The sequence below is a fragment of the Rutidosis leptorrhynchoides genome, chromosome 2 (genome assembly GCF_046630445.1).
Source record: "Rutidosis leptorrhynchoides isolate AG116_Rl617_1_P2 chromosome 2, CSIRO_AGI_Rlap_v1, whole genome shotgun sequence".
Lineage (NCBI taxonomy): Eukaryota > Viridiplantae > Streptophyta > Magnoliopsida > Asterales > Asteraceae > Rutidosis > Rutidosis leptorrhynchoides.
The window spans coordinates 317,523,111-317,544,828 of record NC_092334.1 but is presented as its reverse complement, the minus strand read 5'-3'; the positions used below and the strand labels follow the sequence as shown (position 1 = coordinate 317,544,828).

Sequence of the window (21,718 nt, the reverse complement as noted above, 5' to 3'; positions counted from 1 at the left end):
TTCAAGTGATGATCTTACTTGAACTTGTTTTCGTGTCATGATTCTGCTTCAAGAACTTTGAGCCATCCAAGGATCCATTGAAGCTAGATCCATTTTTCTCTTTTCCAGTAGGTTCATCCAAGGAACTTAAGGTAGTAATGATGTTCATAACATCATTCGATTCATACATATAAAGCTATCTTATTCGAAGGTTTAAACTTGTAATCACTAGAACATAGTTTAGTTAATTCTAAACTTGTTCGCAAACAAAAGTTAATCCTTCTAAATTGACTTTTAAAATCAACTAAACACATGTTCTATATCTATATGATATGCTAACTTAATGATTTAAAACCTGGAAACACGAAAAACACCGTAAAACCGGATTTACGCCGTCGTAGTAACACCGCGGGCTGTTTTGGGTTAGTTAATTAAAAACTATGATAAACTTTGATTTAAAAGTTGTTATTCTGAGAAAATGATTTTTATTATGAACATGAAACTATATCCAAAAATTATGGTTAAACTCAAAGTGGAAGTATGTTTTCTAAAATGGTCATCTAGACGTCGTTCTTTCGACTGAAATGACTACCTTTACAAAAACGACTTGTAACTTATTTTTCCGACTAGAAACCTATACTGTTTTTGTTTAGATTCATAAAATAGAGTTCAATATGAAACCATAGCAATTTGATTCACTCAAAACGGATTTAAAATGAAGAAGTTATGGGTAAAACAAGATTGGATAATTTTTCTCATTTTAGCTACGTGAAAATTGGTAACAAATCTATTCCAACCATAACTTAATCAACTTATATTATATATTATGTAATCTTGAGATACCATAGACACGTATACAATGTTTCGACCTATCATGTCGACACATCTATATATATTTCGGAACAACCATAGACACTCTATATGTGAATGTTGGAGTTAGCTATACAGGGTTGAGGTTGATTCCAAAATATATATAGTTTGAGTTGTGATCAATACTGAGATACGTATACACTGGGTCGTGGATTGATTCAAGATAATATTTATTGATTTATTTCTGTACATCTAACTGTGGACAACTAGTTATAGGTTACTAACGAGGACAGCTGACTTAATAAACTTAAAACATCAAAATATATTAAAAGTGTTGTAAATATATTTTGAACATACTTTAATATATATGTATATATTGTTATAGGTTCGTGAATCAACAGTGGCCAAGTCTTACTTCCCGACGAAGTAAAAATCTGTGAAAGTGAGTTATAGTCCCACTTTTAAAATCTAATATTTTTGGGATGAGAATACATGCATGTTTTATAAATGATTTACAAAATAGACACAAGTACGTGAAACTACATTCTATGGTTGAATTATCAAAATCGAATATGCCCCTTTTTATTAAGTCTGGTAATCTAAGAATTAGGGAACAGACACCCTAATTGACGCGAATCCTAAAGATAGATCTATTGGGCCTAACAAACCCCATCCAAAGTACCGGATGCTTTAGTACTTCGAAATTTATATCATATCCGAAGGGTGTCCCGGAATGATGGGGATATTCTTATATATGCATCTTGTTATTGTCGGTTACCAGGTGTTCACCATATGAATGATTTTTATCTCTATGTATGGGATGTGTATTGAAATATGAAATCTTGTGGTCTATTGTTACGATTTGATATATATAGGTTAAACCTATAACTCACCAACATTTTTGTTGACGTTTAAAGCATGTTTATTCTCAGGTGAATATTAAGAGCTTCCGCTGTTGCATACTAAAATAAGGACAAGATTTGGAGTCCATGTTTGTATGATATTGTGTAAAAACTGCATTCAAGAAACTGATTTTGATGTAACATATTTGTATTGTAAACCATTATGTAATGGTCGTGTGTAAACAGGATATTTTAGATTATCATTATTTGATAATCTACGTAAAGCTTTTTAAACCTTTATTTATGAAATAAAGGTTATGGTTTGTTTTAAAAATGAATGCAGTCTTTGAAAAACGTCTCATATAGAGGTCAAAACCTCGCAACGAAATCAATTAATATGGAACGTTTTTAATCAATAAGAACGGGACATTTCAGTTGGTATCCGAGCGTTGGTCTTAGAGAACCAGAATTTTACATTAGTGTGTCTTATCGAGTTTGTTAGGATGCATTAGTGAGTCTGGACTTCGACCGTGTTTACTTGAAAAATGATTGCTTAACAAATTTTGTTGGAAACTATATATTTTTAACATGTGAATATTATGTGATATATTAATCTCTTAACGCGTTTGATATTATGTGATAGATGTCTACCTCTAGAACAAGTTCCATTGACTCACCTAATAATAATGAAGAGTCAAATGTAAATTGGAATGATTCGTGGACTGATTCACAAGTTCCCGAAGAGGAACCGGAAGAAGAGTCGGAACCGGAAGAAGAATCGGAACCGGAAGAAGAATCGGAACCGGATGAAGAAATAGAACCGGTGGGGGAAATAATAAAACGGTTAAGTAAAAGAAAATCCTCAACCAACCGACCAAGGTTAATTATGGTCAATGGTGTTTCCGCCGAGGAAGCAAAATATTGGGAGGATTACCAATTCTCCGATGAATCGGATTCCGACGAGAATTCCGATGATGTTATAGAAATTACCCCAACTGAATTTAAAAAGGCAAAAGAAAATAATAAGGGAAAGGGCATAAAAATAGAGAAATCTAATTCCAACCCCGATGAACTTTATATGTATCGTCAACCCCCGAAGTCCTTAAGTTGTAACAATGACCCGGGAACCTCTAAACCACCAGGTTTTTCTAAACCAATGTGGATCACGACGGCTCGTATTAGGGGAACATCATATATCCCTAGAAACTTGGCAAAACGAACCAAAACCGAAGAAGAAGAAACGAGCGAGTCGGAATAAGATAGTTGTATTCGTGTGGTGTAATATATGTAATATAGTGTTCGTATGCTTTATGATATATGTAAAAATTGCTTGTATTAATAAGTATTTTTTTATGAATCTAACTCTTGTCTATTTTACAGTTTAAAAACACAAAATGGATAGACAACCCAATATTTTAAGAGACCTACCCGGAGACATGATTGATGAAATCTTGTCTAGAGTCGGCCAGAATTCCTCGGCACAACTATTTAAGGCGAGATCAGTTTGTAAGACATTCGAAGAACGTTCCAAGAATGTCTTGGTTTATAAGAGACTTTCGTTTGAAAGATGGGGGATATCACATTGGGAAACCCATAAGTTACGATGTGTTTACTTTGACGCATATATTGCGGGGAACCCAAATGCTATTTTACGCAACGGGTTAAGAAATTATTTTGACTCAATATATCCGAATATTGGACTTCGTGATTTAGAAAAAGCGGCTAACATGCAACATAAAGAAGCATGTTATGCTTACGGATTAGTAATGTTCGCTTCTCACCAAAGTGAGAACAAGAACATCGGGCTACAACTATTAAACAAAACGTTTCCACAAGTGACGGAGTCGGTAATTGGGGTAAGAAATGAGGTTTTTAGATTATTACGGGACTGTTGGACATTACGTAACCCTCGTCCCTTTGACGACGCTACAACACGCTGTCTTATCAATGGCCATAACGGTTATGTTGCACAAGACCAAGGATGGGAAGTAGTCCTAGTAAAACCAGAATGCATGACTTGTTTCTGGACGTATGAATTACGTGTCTTTATTGCCTTTGCTGAACGACTTGTGTACTAGCTAGAATTATCTTCACAACTATCTTGTATCAAAGTTATTGTGTGCTATATTTCATGCTTTATGTAAAATAAGCGGTATTGTAAGTTTGTAAAATATTGTATAAAAGTTTGAACGCGAAATATTATTATAATCAGTTTTTCATATAGAATTGTAGTAGTTGAATTGTATATTAGCTACTAAGTATGAACTTAACGGGTAGGTACTACCCGAATTTAAACTTATAAAACGCTAATATGAAGAAAAAGCTTTTATAAATGAGTTCATATTATGCTACGAAATACTATTAACTACTCTTAATATTCTGTATGATTAACTTGTTCCATTTAACTATTTTGAAGGAAATGGCACCGACTACTCGACACACCGTGAATATGAATGAAGAGGAATTCCGTACTTTTCTAGCTTCAAACATAGCCGCAGTACAGGCTGCGCTACATACCAACAATAACCTTGGATCTAGCAGTACAGGAAATCGTGTAGGATGCACCTACAAAGAATTCACTGCCTGCAAACCTTTGGAATTTGATGGAACCGAAGGACCGATCGGATTGAAACGGTGGACCGAGAAGGTCGAATCGGTGTTTGCCATAAGTAAGTGTACTGAAGAGGACAAAGTAAAGTACGCTACGCATACCTTCACAGGTTCTGCGTTAACATGGTGGAATACCTATCTAGAGCAAGTGGGACAAGACGATGCGTACGCACTACCGTGGTCAGCATTCAAGCACTTGATGAACGAGAAGTACCGTCCCAGAACCGAGGTCAATAAGCTCAAGACAGAACTTAGAGGGTTACGAACCCAAGGATTTGATATTACCACGTACGAAAGACGATTCACAGAATTGTGCCTATTGTGTCCGGGAGCATTCGAAGATGAGGAAGAGAAGATCGACGCATTTGTGAAAGGATTACCGGAAAGAATTCAAGAAGATATAAGTTCACACGAGCCCGCCTCCATACAACAGGCATGTAGAATGGCTCACAAACTAGTGAACCAGATTGAAGAAAGAATTAAAGAACAGACTGCTGAAGAGGCCAATGTGAAGCAAGTCAAAAGAAAGTGGGAGGAAAACGGTGATAAGAATCACCAATACAACAACAACAGTAATTACAACAATAATCGCAACAATTATCCCAACAATCGCAACATCAATCGCAACTACAACAAACGGCCCAACAACAACAACAACAACAACAACAGCAACTACAACAATCATCCCAACAACAATAATAACCGCAACAACAACAACAACAATCAGAAGCAGCTATGCCAAAGGTGTGAAAAGAATCACTCGGGGTTCTGCACCAAATTTTGCAACAAGTGTAAAAGAAATGGTCATAGCGCGGTGAAGTGTGAGGTCTACGGACCAGGGGTTAATAGAACGAAAGGAACAAATGGTGTCGGAACGAGTAATGGTGGAGCAAGTAGTGTCGGAGCAAGTTATGCCAATGTAGTTTGTTATAAATGTGGAAAACCGGGCCACATTATTAGAAATTGCCCGAACCAGGAGAACACGAATGGACAAGGCCGTGGAAGAGTTTTCAATATTAATGCGGCAGAGGCACAGGAAGACCCGGAGCTTGTTACGGGTACGTTTCTTATTGACAATAAATCTGCTTACGTTTTATTTGATTCGGGTGCGGATAGAAGCTATATGAGTAGAGATTTTTGTGCTAAATTAAGTTGTCCATTGACGCCTTTGGATAGTAAATTTTTACTCGAATTAGCAAATGGTAAATTAATTTCAGCAGATAATATATGTCGGAATCGAGAAATTAAACTGGTTAGCGAAACATTTAAGATTGATTTGATACCAGTAGAGTTAGGGAGTTTTGATGTGATAATCGGTATGGACTGGTTGAAAGAAGTGAAAGCGGAGATCGTTTGTTACAAAAATGCAATTCGCATTATACGAGAAAAAGGAAAACCCTTAATGGTGTACGGAGAAAAGGGCAACACGAAGCTACATCTTATTAGTAATTTGAAGGCACAAAAACTAATAAGAAAAGGTTGCTATGCTGTTTTAGCACACGTCGAGAAAGTACAAACTGAAGAAAAGAGCATCAATGATGTTCCCATTGCAAAAGAATTTCCCGATGTATTTCCGAAAGAATTACAGGGATTACCCCCACATCGATCCGTTGAATTTCAAATAGATCTTGTACCAGGAGCTGCACCAATAGCTTGTGCTCCTTACAGACTCGCACCCAGCGAGATGAAAGAACTGCAAAGCCAATTACAAGAACTTTTAGAGCGTGGTTTCATTCGACCAAGCACATCACCGTGGGGAGCTCCTGTTTTGTTTGTCAAGAAGAAAGATGGTACATTCAGGTTGTGTATCGACTACCGAGAGTTGAACAAACTTACCATCAAGAACCGCTACCCACTACCGAGAATCGACGACTTATTTGATCAACTACAAGGCTCGTCTGTTTATTCAAAGATTGACTTACGTTCCGGGTATCATCAAATGCGGGTGAAAGAAGATGATATTCCAAAGACTGCTTTCAGAACACGTTACGGTCATTACGAGTTTATGGTCATGCCGTTTGGTTTAACTAATGCACCAGCTGTGTTCATGGACCTTATGAACCGAGTGTGTGGACCATACCTTGACAAGTTTGTCATTGTTTTCATTGACGACATACTTATTTACTCAAAGAATGACCAAGAACACGGTGAACATTTGAGAAAGGTGTTAGAAGTATTGAGGAAGGAAGAATTGTACGCTAAGTTTTCAAAGTGTGCATTTTGGTTGGAAGAAGTTCAATTCCTCGGTCACATAGTGAACAAAGAAGGTATTAAGGTGGATCCGGCAAAGATAGAAACTGTTGAAAAGTGGGAAACCCCGAAAACTCCGAAACACATACGCCAGTTTTTAGGACTAGCTGGTTACTACAGAAGGTTCATCCAAGACTTTTCCAGAATAGCAAAACCCTTGACTGCATTAACGCATAAAGGGAAGAAATTTGAATGGAATGATGAACAAGAGAAAGCATTTCAGTTATTGAAGAAAAAGCTAACTACGGCACCTATATTGTCATTGCCTGAAGGGAATGATGATTTTGTGATTTATTGTGATGCATCAAAGCAAGGTCTCGGTTGTGTATTAATGCAACGAACGAAGGTGATTGCTTATGCGTCTAGACAATTGAAGAATCACGAACAAAATTATACGACGCATGATTTGGAATTGGGCGCGGTTGTTTTTGCATTAAAGACTTGGAGGCACTACTTATATGGGGTCAAAAGTATTATATATACCGACCACAAAAGTCTTCAACACATATTTAATCAGAAACAACTGAATATGAGGCAGCGTAGGTGGATTGAATTATTGAATGATTACGACTTTGAGATTCGTTACCACCCGGGGAAGGCAAATGTGGTAGCCGATGCCTTGAGCAGGAAGGACAGAGAACCCATTCGAGTAAAATCTATGAATATAATGATTCATAATAACCTTACTACTCAAATAAAGCAGGCGCAACAAGGAGTTTTAAAAGAGGGAAATTTAAAGGATGAAATACCCAAAGGATCAGAGAAGCATCTTAATATTCGGGAAGACGGAACCCGGTATAGGGCTGAAAGGATTTGGGTACCAAAAGTTGGAGATATGAGAGAAATGGTACTTAGAGAAGCTCATAAAACCAGATACTCAATACATCCTGGAACGGGGAAGATGTACAAGGATCTCAAGAAACATTTTTGGTGGCCGGGTATGAAAGCCGATGTTGCTAAATACGTAGGAGAATGTTTGACGTGTTCTAAGGTCAAAGCTGAGCATCAGAAACCATCAGGTCTACTTCAACAACCCGAAATCCCGGAATGGAAATGGGAAAACATTACCATGGATTTCATCACTAAATTGCCAAGGACTGCAAGTGGTTTTGATACTATTTGGGTAATAGTTGATCGTCTCACCAAATCAGCACACTTCCTACCAATAAGAGAAGATGACAAGATGGAGAAGTTAGCACGACTGTATTTGAAGGAAGTCGTCTCCAGACATGGAATACCAATCTCTATTATCTCTGATAGGGATGGCAGATTTATTTCAAGATTCTGGCAGACATTACAGCAAGCATTAGGAACTCGTCTAGACATGAGTACTGCCTATCATCCACAAACTGATGGGCAGAGCGAAAGGACGATACAAACACTTGAAGACATGCTACGAGCATGTGTTATTGATTTCAGAAACAGTTGGGATCGACATCTACCGTTAGTAGAATTTTCCTACAACAACAGCTACCATTCAAGCATTGAGATGGCGCCGTTTGAAGCACTTTATGGTAGAAAGTGCAGGTCTCCGATTTGTTGGAGTGAAGTGGGGGATAGACAGATTACGGGTCCGGAGATTATACAAGAAACTACCGAGAAGATCATCCAAATTCAACAACGGTTGAAAACCGCCCAAAGTCGCCAAAAGAGCTACGCTGACATTAAAAGAAAAGATATAGAATTTGAAATTGGAGAGATGGTCATGCTTAAAGTTTCACCTTGGAAAGGCGTTGTTCGATTTGGTAAACGAGGGAAATTAAATCCAAGGTATATTGGACCATTCAAGATTATTGATCGTGTCGGACCAGTAGCTTACCGACTTGAGTTACCTCAACAACTCGCGGCTGTACATAACACTTTCCACGTCTCGAATTTGAAGAAATGTTTTGCTAAAGAAGATCTCACTATTCCGTTAGATGAAATCCAAATCAACGAAAAACTTCAATTCATCGAAGAACCCGTCGAAATAATGGATCGTGAGGTTAAAAGACTTAAGCAAAACAAGATACCAATTGTTAAGGTTCGATGGAATGCTCGTAGAGGACCCGAGTTCACCTGGGAGCGTGAAGATCAGATGAAGAAGAAATACCCGCATCTATTTCCAGAAGATTCGTCAACACCTTCAACAGCTTAAAATTTCGGGACGAAATTTATTTAACGGGTAGGTACTGTAGTGACCCGAAATTTTCCATGTTTATATATATTAATTGAGATTGATATTTACATGATTAAATGTTTCCAACATGTTAAGCAATCAAACTTGTTAAGACTTGATTAATTGAAATAGGTTTCATATAGACAATTGACCACCCAAGTTGACCGGTGATTCACGAACGTTAAAACTTGTAAAAACTATATGATGACATATATATGGTTATATATATAGTTAACATGATATTATGATAAGTAAACATATCATTAATTATATTAACAATGAACTACATATGTAAAAACAAGACTACTAACTTAATGATTTTGAAACGAGACATATATGTAACGATTATCGTTGTAACGACATTTAATGTATATATATCATATTAAGAGATATTCGTACATCATAATATCATGATAATATAATAATTTAAAATCTCTTTTGATATTATAAACATTGGGTTAACAACATTTAACAAGATCGTTAACCTAAAGGTTTCAAAACAACATTTACATGTAACGACTAACGATGACTTAACGACTCAGTTAAAATGTATATACATGTAGTGTTTTAATATGTATTCATACACTTTTGAAAGACTTCAAGACATTTATCAAAATACTTCTACTTAACAAAAATGCTTACAATTACATCCTCGTTCAGTTTCATCAACAATTCTACTCGTATGCACCCGTATTCGTACTCGTACAATACACAGCTTTTAGATGTATGTACTATTGGTATATACACTCCAATGATCAGCTCTTAGCAGCCCATGTGAGTCACCTAACACATGTGGGAACCATCATTTGGCAACTAGCATGAAATATCTCATAAAATTACAAAAATATGAGTAATCATTCATGACTTATTTACATGAAAACAAAATTACATATCCTTTATATCTAATCCATACACCAACGACCAAAAACACCTACAAACACTTTCATTCTTCAATTTTCTTCATCTAATTGATCTCTCTCAAGTTCTATCTTCAAGTTCTAAGTGTTCTTCATAAATTCCAAAAGTTCTAGTTTCATAAAATCAAGAATACTTTCAAGTTTGCTAGCTCACTTCCAATCTTGTAAGGTGATCATCCAACCTCAAGAAATCTTTGTTTCTTACAGTAGGTTATCATTCTAATACAAGGTAATAATCATATTCAAACTTTGGTTCAATTTCTATAACTATAACAATCTTATTTCAAGTGATGATCTTACTTGAACTTGTTTTCGTGTCATGATTCTGCTTCAAGAACTTTGAGCCATCCAAGGATCCATTGAAGCTAGATCCATTTTTCTCTTTTCCAGTAGGTTCATCCAAGGAACTTAAGGTAGTAATGATGTTCATAACATCATTCGATTCATACATATAAAGCTATCTTATTCGAAGGTTTAAACTTGTAATCACTAGAACATAGTTTAGTTAATTCTAAACTTGTTCGCAAACAAAAGTTAATCCTTCTAAATTGACTTTTAAAATCAACTAAACACATGTTCTATATCTATATGATATGCTAACTTAATGATTTAAAACCTGGAAACACGAAAAACACCGTAAAACCGGATTTACGCCGTCGTAGTAACACCGCGGGCTGTTTTGGGTTAGTTAATTAAAAACTATGATAAACTTTGATTTAAAAGTTGTTATTCTGAGAAAATGATTTTTATTATGAACATGAAACTATATCCAAAAATTATGGTTAAACTCAAAGTGGAAGTATGTTTTCTAAAATGGTCATCTAGACGTCGTTCTTTCGACTGAAATGACTACCTTTACAAAAACGACTTGTAACTTATTTTTCCGACTAGAAACCTATACTGTTTTTGTTTAGATTCATAAAATAGAGTTCAATATGAAACCATAGCAATTTGATTCACTCAAAACGGATTTAAAATGAAGAAGTTATGGGTAAAACAAGATTGGATAATTTTTCTCATTTTAGCTACGTGAAAATTGGTAACAAATCTATTCCAACCATAACTTAATCAACTTATATTATATATTATGTAATCTTGAGATACCATAGACACGTATACAATGTTTCGACCTATCATGTCGACACATCTATATATATTTCGGAACAACCATAGACACTCTATATGTGAATGTTGGAGTTAGCTATACAGGGTTGAGGTTGATTCCAAAATATATATAGTTTGAGTTGTGATCAATACTGAGATACGTATACACTGGGTCGTGGATTGATTCAAGATAATATTTATTGATTTATTTCTGTACATCTAACTGTGGACAACTAGTTATAGGTTACTAACGAGGACAGCTGACTTAATAAACTTAAAACATCAAAATATATTAAAAGTGTTGTAAATATATTTTGAACATACTTTAATATATATGTATATATTGTTATAGGTTCGTGAATCAACAGTGGCCAAGTCTTACTTCCCGACGAAGTAAAAATCTGTGAAAGTGAGTTATAGTCCCACTTTTAAAATCTAATATTTTTGGGATGAGAATACATGCATGTTTTATAAATGATTTACAAAATAGACACAAGTACGTGAAACTACATTCTATGGTTGAATTATCAAAATCGAATATGCCCCTTTTTATTAAGTCTGGTAATCTAAGAATTAGGGAACAGACACCCTAATTGACGCGAATCCTAAAGATAGATCTATTGGGCCTAACAAACCCCATCCAAAGTACCGGATGCTTTAGTACTTCGAAATTTATATCATATCCGAAGGGTGTCCCGGAATGATGGGGATATTCTTATATATGCATCTTGTTATTGTCGGTTACCAGGTGTTCACCATATGAATGATTTTTATCTCTATGTATGGGATGTGTATTGAAATATGAAATCTTGTGGTCTATTGTTACGATTTGATATATATAGGTTAAACCTATAACTCACCAACATTTTTGTTGACGTTTAAAGCATGTTTATTCTCAGGTGAATATTAAGAGCTTCCGCTGTTGCATACTAAAATAAGGACAAGATTTGGAGTCCATGTTTGTATGATATTGTGTAAAAACTGCATTCAAGAAACTGATTTTGATGTAACATATTTGTATTGTAAACCATTATGTAATGGTCGTGTGTAAACAGGATATTTTACATTATCATTATTTGATAATCTACGTAAAGCTTTTTAAACCTTTATTTATGAAATAAAGGTTATGGTTTGTTTTAAAAATGAATGCAGTCTTTGAAAAACGTCTCATATAGAGGTCAAAACCTCGCAACGAAATCAATTAATATGGAACGTTTTTAATCAATAAGAACGGGACATTTCAGATTTGATGTTCTAAAACCTTACCATTGGATAGTAAATCTCTTTACGTTTCCAACGATATTTGATTCATCAAAAAAGGAGCTACGGTTTGAAAGTTACGACCAAAACAAGTTCAGTTTCAGACTCAGTTCAGTGGGACTCCGTCCAGATTTTGGGACGCCGTCCACCAGTGAAAGGTTGGACGCCGTCCAGCCATTTTGGACGCCGTCCAAATGGCCTGACAGGCCAATTGTTGGAATTTTAATGAATTTTAAAGGGGTATTTGTGTCTTATCACTTGGGGGTCGGTTTGGAGCCTCTAAAACTGATCCAACCTCATTTGTGGATCACATTTCACCCACCAACACTCTCATCTTCAAGCCCTAGAGAGAGGAAGTGTTTTTAGTGAGAGAGAGCTCCATTTGAGGAAGAAGAAGGGTGAAATGGGTCAAGTCGCGAGAGTAAAAGTTGTTCATCTCATCCTTAGCTACGTTGTGATGGTGTTGGTAAAAGGTTTGCTCGGTTGCTTTTGGAGGCGATTTACATTTATGACTTGTGCAGGCAATTCGAGGTGAGTGGAATATCTATGTATGTATGTATATGATTTATGTGCCCGTGTTAATGGTGTCACATAGCCGTTTTGTGACCATAGTTGTGGGACATAGCCGTAATTGTCCACATTGATAGTTACCCGTAGTAATGGTGTCACATAGCCGTTTTGTGACCATAGTTGTGGGACATAGCCGTAATTGTCCACATTGATAGTTACCCATAGTAATGGTGTCACATAGCCGTTTTTGCTACCATAGTTGTGAGGCATAGCCGTTTTGTCCACTTTTGATAATTACGCACATAGCCGTGTTTGTGCATATGGTGGTGAGTAATAGCCGTGTTTTACTCCCACGTTGTTGCCCGTATTAATTGTACACATAGCCGTGTTTGTGCACATGATTGTGAGTAATAGCCGTGTTTTACTCACACGTTGAGCAAGTGATGCCATAGCCGTTTTTGGAACACTTGGGGGTGATGCCATAGTCGTTTTTGGAACACCTCGGGGTTTAGCATACCATAGCCATTTTTGGGAGCTAACGGTTGTTATGAACATCGATGATGTGTTTCGAGAAGTCATTCCCTTGCGAAGAATTGGTTAACCATGGTTTATATTTGTTGATGGTAGCATTTAATTATTATTATGATTATTTATGCTAATGACGTTGCTAGTTGTACGATTTGACGATACTAGCCATTGATTGCTTATGAGGTTGCTAGTTGTACGATTTGATGATACTAGCTTTTGATACGAAAGGGTATGTGATTATATGTAATTATGTGTTGTCGTGGATGCGAGTAGGTAAGTTGTATATGCATGTATATATTTTATTTATTTTACTCACTAAACTTTAGCTTACCCTCTCGTTGTTTACCTTTTTATAGGTATCGTTGATGCGGAGTTACATAGTTGCTAGACTAGGGTCGATAGACATTGCTTAAGCTTGGAGGATTAGCTTTTGGATATTTGGACGTGTGTTGGGGATTTGGTAGTCCCCGGGATTATGCTCTTGGTATCGGGTTGGGTTGTATAGTCCTAATCCGTCTAAAGATGTAAATGGGTCGAAATCGCTACTTTATTTGTAAAACGGGTCATTGTAGGCCCGGTGTTGTAAAACTTGTTTTTATGGTGGAAATATCTTAGTTTTACTTAATATGACATATTGTGAAACTGGTTTCGTTGAAAAGTGTCGAGAAGCGGTTTTTTTCATTCGTATCAAAGAAAACTGGACAGCTCACTTTAGTTCATTTGGACGCCGTCCAAGGCTTCATTACAGGACGCCGTCCAAGGCTTCATTACAGGACGCCGTCCAGGGATCTGGACGCCGTCCAGATACACTGTCAGACAAATTTTTTTTTGGGGTCGTGATTTTGGTAAAACGATGTCGGGTTGTTACAGTTTTAACGAACAATTTCATACTCTGCGTATGGATGGGGGTTCAAAGATTTTAGATCATCTAAGTATTCTTAACGGTTTTGTTTCGGAACTGGAGGCTATTGGAGTTAAAACGGATGATGAAGACAAAGCTTTGAGGTTGATATTATCTTTATCATTATCCTATGAGCACATGAAACCTATTCTATTGTACAGGAAAGAAACATTGAAGTTTGAAGATGTTACTAGCAAGCTCCTATCCGAGGAGAAAAGATTGGAAGGTAACGGAGTCTCGTCATCAGAAGCTACGGTACTGTTGTGTTCGGATAGACAGAAGAGAAACTCTAGAAAGAATCTGACATGCTGAAAGTGCGGAAAGACTGTGCATGTAAGGGTTAATTGTCCAGGTGGAGCTAATATGGCAAATGGCTCCAAAGATGCTAACATTGTCTCCGTCGTTACGGAGAGTGACGAATTCTTCTGAAGTCACGTCATCCTCATGGTGTGTCCGCCCCACCATGGAAAGGGATGTTCGTTAGCGGTTCCACAATTGCACATGGGCACTGGTTTGGCATTGGTGCAGGTTGTGTGGTGGAAACTGATGTTGTAGCTGATGAAACTTCCAGGGAAAGCCAAACAGGAAGTTGCACCATAACTTTTCAGCTGGTTATACAACATGTGCCGATTGTAATTCTTGGAATGTGATATTCTAAGTGTGATACTATTTATGGTGGAGTATGATAATTCTGTTTAGAGTTATGATTGTCTGTTATGACAATGATTGTCGGGTCTTGACAATGTTCGATGAAGATGCAAATTTTATTTCTTGGGTTAGAGGTAATGTCAGCGGCATGAAGATGAGGATCTTGAAGTTGTCGTCGAGAAAGCATCTACGTCGGTTTCTTTTGCAAAGTGGAAGCATGGTTATCTTCTTCTATCCAAAAGGTGGAGATTTGTTGGTTATAGTTTTGGTTAGAAGAAATTGATATGGTTGCTTTGTATTTGTGAATGGATGTTATCCCACATAGGTGGGAGGAAGAAGTGGGAGGGGGGTGACTTGGTTATAAAAGGAGTGTTAAGCCGCACTTCCAAATTGCACTAATCAATACATTTTAAGTATTTGATTATTTCTTTCCTTCTTACCCTTGTTTGAGAGTTGTATTAGTTAAATATTTTGGAGAGTGTAGTTGGCTTAAGAGAGTCGTCTATATCATTGTAACAATTTGTGATATAGTGTATTTCTCTCTTTGGGGGCCAGTGGTTTTTCTCCTGTTTTGGAGTTTTCACGTTAAATCTTGTGTTGTGCATTGTTCTTATTTATTTACTATTATTGTTGGGCTGGGTGGTGGGAATTAGTGAGACCGTAATTTCCCAACAGTCTTCAGGTATGATTTCGGTAAACATTCATTCATTTTTGAATTAATTAATCATAAAATAAAATATAGGATCAATTTCATAATCACAATTAATATCAAGAACATCAAAGAAAAACTTACTTGATAGAAGAATCGATTTATAATTAGAGTTTGATGTAAAGTCATATTTGTAGGATTAACCAATTTCAGCACTGATGCCAATAATCCGATGGATAAATTCTTCTCTTGAATTATGCTATTCTTGATAATCAGAAAAAATATGTGATTGACAACTTACAGGAAATAAACCACGCCCTTTGATTTATATTTATATATAGTTATAGTTATATTTATATAGTTATCATTATAATAATGTGAATTCAACAATTTCTTTAAAATCTAAGAAACCAATCAGAGTGCGACTTGTGCGCAACAATCACATGTTATTGAAAATGGTGATGATATGTACACAACCTAAAATTGTTATGTACACAACCATGATGTTTTACAGTGTTATACAGTACAACACTATAAAGCATGAAGGTTGTGTACATAACAATTTTGAGTTGTGTACATATCACTTCCCTATTGAAAAAGAAAAATTCAAAATTTAAAAAAAAAAAAATTCCCAATTTGTTTTTTTCAATCACATGTGATTGGATTTGACATGCCGAATCACATGTAATTGAGTTTTACAATCACATATGATTGGCATGCAGAATCACATCTGATTTACTGCATGTCAAATCCAATCATAAGTGATTGAAAAAAAAAATTTGAATTTTTTTTTTCAAAATGAAAAATTTTGAAATATTTTTTTTATCAATCACATGTGATTATGTCGCACTCTGATTGATCTCTTGGATCTCAACTTAAAAGTTAGATTCATTTGAATATTCCTCATTGTTATCATAGTTATTTTCATCAAATAATATCAATTAGAGTTAGGTTACTTATTGTCATTCAGACAAAGGGTCAAATGATAAAAGACCACATAAATTAGGGATAATTCTAACATTTATGGCTTCTTTGCATATATCGTGTATTTGAAAAATGACATCAGTGTAGGATGTATGAGGTACCAGAATAACATATCATTTATATAATGAATAAAATATGTATAAATATGAATGTATTCATACATGAGAATAAGCAATAGGATTTTCATCTAACGGATAATGAGTCGAGGCCCGTTTTTAACACAGTTCCCTTAAACAGATTCGCCGTCTACACGTCTCAGGGTACAAGGGCAAAGCTGTGTACAGTCGGAGTCGAGACTTGTCTGAAAATTTCAGAGAATAAATGTGTGTGTTTGATGTGTTTTTCTTGGTTGTGTCTACAAGCTGAGGAATATGATGTCTATTTATACGTCCATGATTTGCTTACTAAAAATAAGACCTCATAAGTATGGAAATGATATAGAGAAAATTCTGGAATAAAGCCAGCTGGTGGGTTAACCTAACCCACATAAATTGATGGGTTACGGGTCAAAAAACAGTCCAACGGGTCGGGTGCAAAGTTGACCCAAAACAGCCCCGTTTCCTCTTAATTTTCAGCACTAACCACCTTACTTTGAAGCACGATATCTCATTCACCGCAACATAATTTTGGACACATGATATACCGTTGTGAAGCCTTTGTCATGGGCTACGTAATGATATAAAATATTACTCATATATACATTAAATACACGTATGTATTTAGGTCTAAATTTTTGGAAAATTACACTTGAAAACTGATTTTTCCAACAATCAATGTTAATACCAGTAGAGAGTATATAATAGTTTAGAAAAATTCTAGGATTGTTTTGAACTCGGTGAAAAATTGAATTAAATCTAGCAAAAGATACAACATTAATAATAAACTAAATGGAAACTATGTGATCTTCAATCATCAAATTTGCTTTCTCATGTTCCTATATATGTTAGGTAATTCAAGATCCAAATTTACGAGAAAGACACTTTGGTGAACTTCAAGGTGTTTTATATAGTGAAGCACCCGCAATCAAAAGGAAAGCATATGAAGCTCTACGATTTGAAATTTAAGATGCTCGACATGGTATTAGAATATTATTCAAAATATCTTTAGGCAACTTTAACCTGTTATCGGCAGACACGTTTTTGTCAGTTATATGAATGTTTATAAATGTTTAATAAGTTTATTATGAGTAAAAACAATGTTATTCGAATAATACTCAAAAATCTATCGATAAAAAGATTTAGGAGGTTGTATGCTTCAAAAATAGACTTTGGGCAACTTTCAACCCATCTGATCCTTTGACGAATATGATACTCATATTTTTCTTGGCTCACATAGATTAGTTAATTTGACCCATTTGAGAAAACACAACCCAAATTAACCCCTGTTTCCATCAAACGGGTCGAAGTTGCTTTCTCTACTGGTAGATGCCAAAAATCCATAATCATCCAGACCACATCAGCAAGTTTCTTGTTTCTAAAACAGCTACTGTTTATTAAAATTTGATTATGCATACAACTTTGACATTGATTAATTTGTCAGACAAAAAGTGAGATTTCATACGTTTATTGTTTGTGTAGGGTGGTGGTGAAAGTCTGAATCAACTCTATAAACGTTGCACAACATCAGTGCAGACAATTGCCACTAAACACCGAGGTACCAATCATTAATTGATACAACATGAGATCATTGGTCACTTATCCCGCATAATTTTTTTTTATCAATTTCTTTAAATAGATAAATCATTGTTCTAATGGTTGAACCATTGAAAAAGATTAACCATAACTTTTCATAGGGGAGCGGGTGGTGGTGGTGACTCATAGCGGTGTGATCAGAGCCCTTCACTGGCGGGTTTCTAATGGAAAAAGTGATCGAGCAGAAAAGATAGTGAACGTTTCGGTCAATGTACTTCACTTATCGGATTCGGATGAATGGGTCATCAAGTCATGGGGTGATGTCAGCCATCTGAATGGTGCAAAATTTCTCTAAATTATTAAGCAACAAAGAAAACCCTACAACGACAAACCAAATTCTAAAACAACAAAAACCAAAACCTAACAAACAACAAATTTAAACGAAAAGAAGCCAACAAAAGAACTAGTGTAGTAGACAAATAAAACAAAAGTCAAAAAGGCCATCCGTAGTTTCCACTATGAGTCTTTTTTTAACCGTTTAAATTGATAAATACAACAAAAACAGTCTTTGTTAACTATTTAAACAAACCTATTTAAGTTAACCGGGGAATCAGTATTTATGAATCACCCTGCATTTCCTTACCACTCTTAATACAACACAGCAGCTTCTCCATCTCACAACTTCAAGTTCATCATCCCCTTCTTCCATGGCCAATACTCAATCCAAGTTAGTATACTTTCAAATAACCAAGTATTTCGTGTTAATATATAATTTTATTTTATTTGATCGATGACTACCCATGTGTATACATTATTGTGTCAAAATTTACTGCTACGTTGTCTATAATTTATAGGGCGTTAATGTAGTCAAATATGTCGATTCAGTTCATGAATAAATTTGATTATGTAGTTTTGTTTATGTCCTATCAATAAAGGTATAATTAAGGTGAAGTTTATTTTCTTAATTTTATCGTATGATTCATTGAGTTTTGAATGATTTGAACTGCTATAATATAATACAATCCATATTCCTTATTTATATTTATATAATTGCAGTAGTGATGAGGAACTGAGTACTGTTGACAAGAATATAACTGAGATTATAGTTGTTCGTCATGGTCAAACCGTGTGGAATGCCGCTAAAAGAATCCAGGTTTTTATCTCATTACGCTAATATAAGTGTTATTAATTGACTATAGATTACTAATTAGTTAACTTAAAGATTATTCGAACATGTATAAGTTACTTGTTGAAGATCATGGATGACAACAACATTTGTTACAACAACCCTAAAGATTATTTCAAGTTGTCTGAACCATGATCATGTGTAGTGTAATAAGTTGTACCTGCAAAGTTATTATAGGTTTATCTTCAACTATATATCCTAAGTGTCAAAGTGTCTTTACATGCATGTAAACTAGCTTGCTACTTAATTGCAATTTGACATCCAATCAGTGTTTGTTAGAATTGTCTTATTAGAAATGATTTTGTTCGAATTGCATCGTAGTTCCATAATTTTTATTATGTTGAAAAGTTTCTTTCTTGTGTTAGTCAGTCGATTGTTCCCTTTTGAGCTTTCACTTTTCTTCTAAGATTTACACTTTTTGCTGACTAGGGACATTTAGATATTGACCTAAATGATGTTGGAAAGCAGCAAGCAGTTGCAGTAAGTTACACATCTTTTATCCTTCAAAGTTATGCTAAGGTTGTTGTACCTTATTTTTTTTAAAGTAATATCAAACCTTAATAACCCTCAAATGTATGATTGATCTCCTTGAAGGTGGCTGAAAGATTAGCGAAAGAGTTCAAAATATCTGCCATGTATTCTTCTGACCTAAAACGAGCTCTTGAAACTGCAGAGACTATAGCAAACAGCTGTGGGGGTCTTCAGGTATGATTTTGGTAAACATTCATTGTTGTATTAATTAATCATAAATTATAGGATCAATCTCACAATCACAATTAATATCAAGAACATCAAACAAAAACTTACTTGATAGAAGAATCGATTTATAATTAGAGTTTGATGATGAAGTCATAATCGTAGGGTTAATCGATTTCAGTGTTGATGCCAATAATCCGATGAATGAATTATTCTTTTGAATTATGGCGTTCTTGATAATCTGAGAAAATACTTGATTGGAAACATAGAGTTAGGTTATTATATAGTTATATTTATATAGTTATGAAAGTTATTTCTATCAAATAACTGTCAATTAGCTTAGTTATTGTCATGTAGGAAAACATAGGTAAAAGGCCACATAAATTACAAATTAGGGATAATTCTAACATTCATGGCTTCTTTGCATAAGTAATGTAGATACGATAGAACGTATACAATAGTTTCGAAAAATTCTAGCATTGTTTTGAGCTCAGTGAAAAATTAAATAAAATCCAGCAAAAGATACAACATTAATAATTAACTAAATGGAAACTATGTGGTCTTCAAGCATCAAATTTGCTTTCTCATATTCGTATATATGTTAGGTAATTCAAGATCCAAACTTACGAGAAAGACATTTCGGTGTTCTTCAAGGTGTTTTATATAGCGAAGCACACGCAATCAACAGGAAAGCATATGAAGCTCTACGATCTCACGGAAGGGATGTTGAAATTCCAGTAAGTACCATGGATTCTTCCTATTGTCTTTAAGCTTATACTGATTATAATTCTTCTCTTCAAATGCACTAGTTGAATTTTAATATGCACGGGTTGAATGTAAACACGTTATTAGAATATTACTCAAATATTTTTGGGCAACTTTCAACCTGCTTCCAACAAAAACATTTTTGTCCGTTGTATAATTTTTTTTATATTGTTAAGACGTTTTTATGAGTATAAAAACAATGTTATTCGAATACTACTCAAAATCTTTGGATAAAATCGATTTAAGGAGGTTGTATGTCTGAAAAAAGGCTTTGGGCAACTTTCAACCCATTTGATACTTTAACCCATTTGATATTCTTTTTCACTTAAGTTAATTAATTTGATCTGTTTGAGAAAATACAACCCAAATCGACCCCTGTTTTCATCAAATGGGTCGAAGTTGCTTTCTCTATTGATAGATGCCATAAAACCATAATTGTCAAGGCCGCAATAGCAAGTTTCTTGTTTCTAAAGCAGCAACTGTTTATTAAAAGTTGATTATGCATGATACTCTGCCATCGATTCATTTGTCTGACGAAAAGAGTTCTCATAAGTTTATTGTTCGTGTAGGGTGGTGGCGAAAGTCTGAATCAACTTTATAAACGTTGCACAGATTCATTGCAGACAATTGCCACTAAACACAGAGGTACAATCATAACTAAATCCAGATAAACTCATTGGCCACCTATCACGCCCATCTTTTTTTTGGCGATTCTGTTCAATTAGATAAATCATTATTCATCATTTCTTGTTTATTCTAATAATAAAACCATCTAAAAAGATTAACCATAACTTTTCACAGGGGAGCGGGTGGTGGTGGTGACTCATAGCGGTGTGATCAGAGCCTTTCACTGGCGGGTTTCTAATGAAAAAAGTGATCGAGCAGAAAAGATAGTGAACGTTTCGGTCAATGTACTTCACTTATCGGATTCAGATGAATGGGCCATCAAGTCATGGGGTGATGTCAGCCATCTTAATGGTGCAGGGTACTTAGATTCTGGTTTTGGTGGTGAGACAACTTGTGATTAGTTTATTTCATATTATAAGGTCGCTTAAATTTCTTTGAGTTATTAATGATAATACAACAACAACAATAAGAAAACAAAACCCAATACCACGTGCGTGGTGTATGGGGAAGGTGAGATGAATAATTTGTCCAAAATCCAACCATTGTTCAGTATGTTTCCAATTGTCTCTGAAATATTAAAGGAACTAAGTTGAATTGACTCTATGTTTAATTTTACCGTCCATGCCCCGTATGGGATTGGTGCGGGTTTCCTCCTGGGCACGC

General features: G+C 35.3%; 2 protein-coding genes across 2 annotated transcripts in view; both read left to right on the top strand.

Annotated features, from left to right (window-relative positions):
* LOC139888776 (phosphoglycerate mutase-like protein 4) overlaps nt 1-18,136 on the top strand; it is a 43,835-nt gene extending 25,699 nt beyond the window's left edge. Inside the window, exons 6-8 of the mRNA XM_071871763.1 lie at nt 17,098-17,193; nt 17,728-17,803; nt 17,943-18,136. Of these exons, the coding sequence (XP_071727864.1) occupies nt 17,098-17,193; nt 17,728-17,803; nt 17,943-18,136 (366 nt within the window). The remainder of the gene's footprint in view (nt 1-17,097; nt 17,194-17,727; nt 17,804-17,942) is intronic.
* A 352-nt stretch (nt 18,137-18,488) lies between these two features.
* On the top strand, nt 18,489-21,456 carry LOC139888774 (phosphoglycerate mutase-like protein 4). The gene is made up of 7 exons (XM_071871761.1): nt 18,489-18,508; nt 18,838-18,934; nt 19,397-19,447; nt 19,562-19,672; nt 20,269-20,400; nt 20,998-21,073; nt 21,230-21,456. The coding sequence occupies exons 1-7, from the start codon at nt 18,489-18,491 to the stop codon at nt 21,454-21,456; spliced, it is 714 nt and encodes a 237-aa protein (XP_071727862.1).
* Nucleotides 21,457-21,718: the final 262 nt, after the last annotated feature.

What these genes read in the sequence shown, in the direction of transcription:
- LOC139888774 (XM_071871761.1), top strand. Translation starts at nt 18,489, where the DNA reads ATGGCCAATACTCAATCCAA. An exon ending in ATGGCCAATACTCAATCCAA is followed by an intron (nt 18,509 to 18,837) that starts GTTAGTATACTT and finishes ATATAATTGCAG; the next exon opens with TAGTGATGAGGAACTGAGTA. An exon ending in AATTGCCACTAAACACAGAG is followed by an intron (nt 21,074 to 21,229) that starts GTACAATCATAA and finishes AACTTTTCACAG; the next exon opens with GGGAGCGGGTGGTGGTGGTG.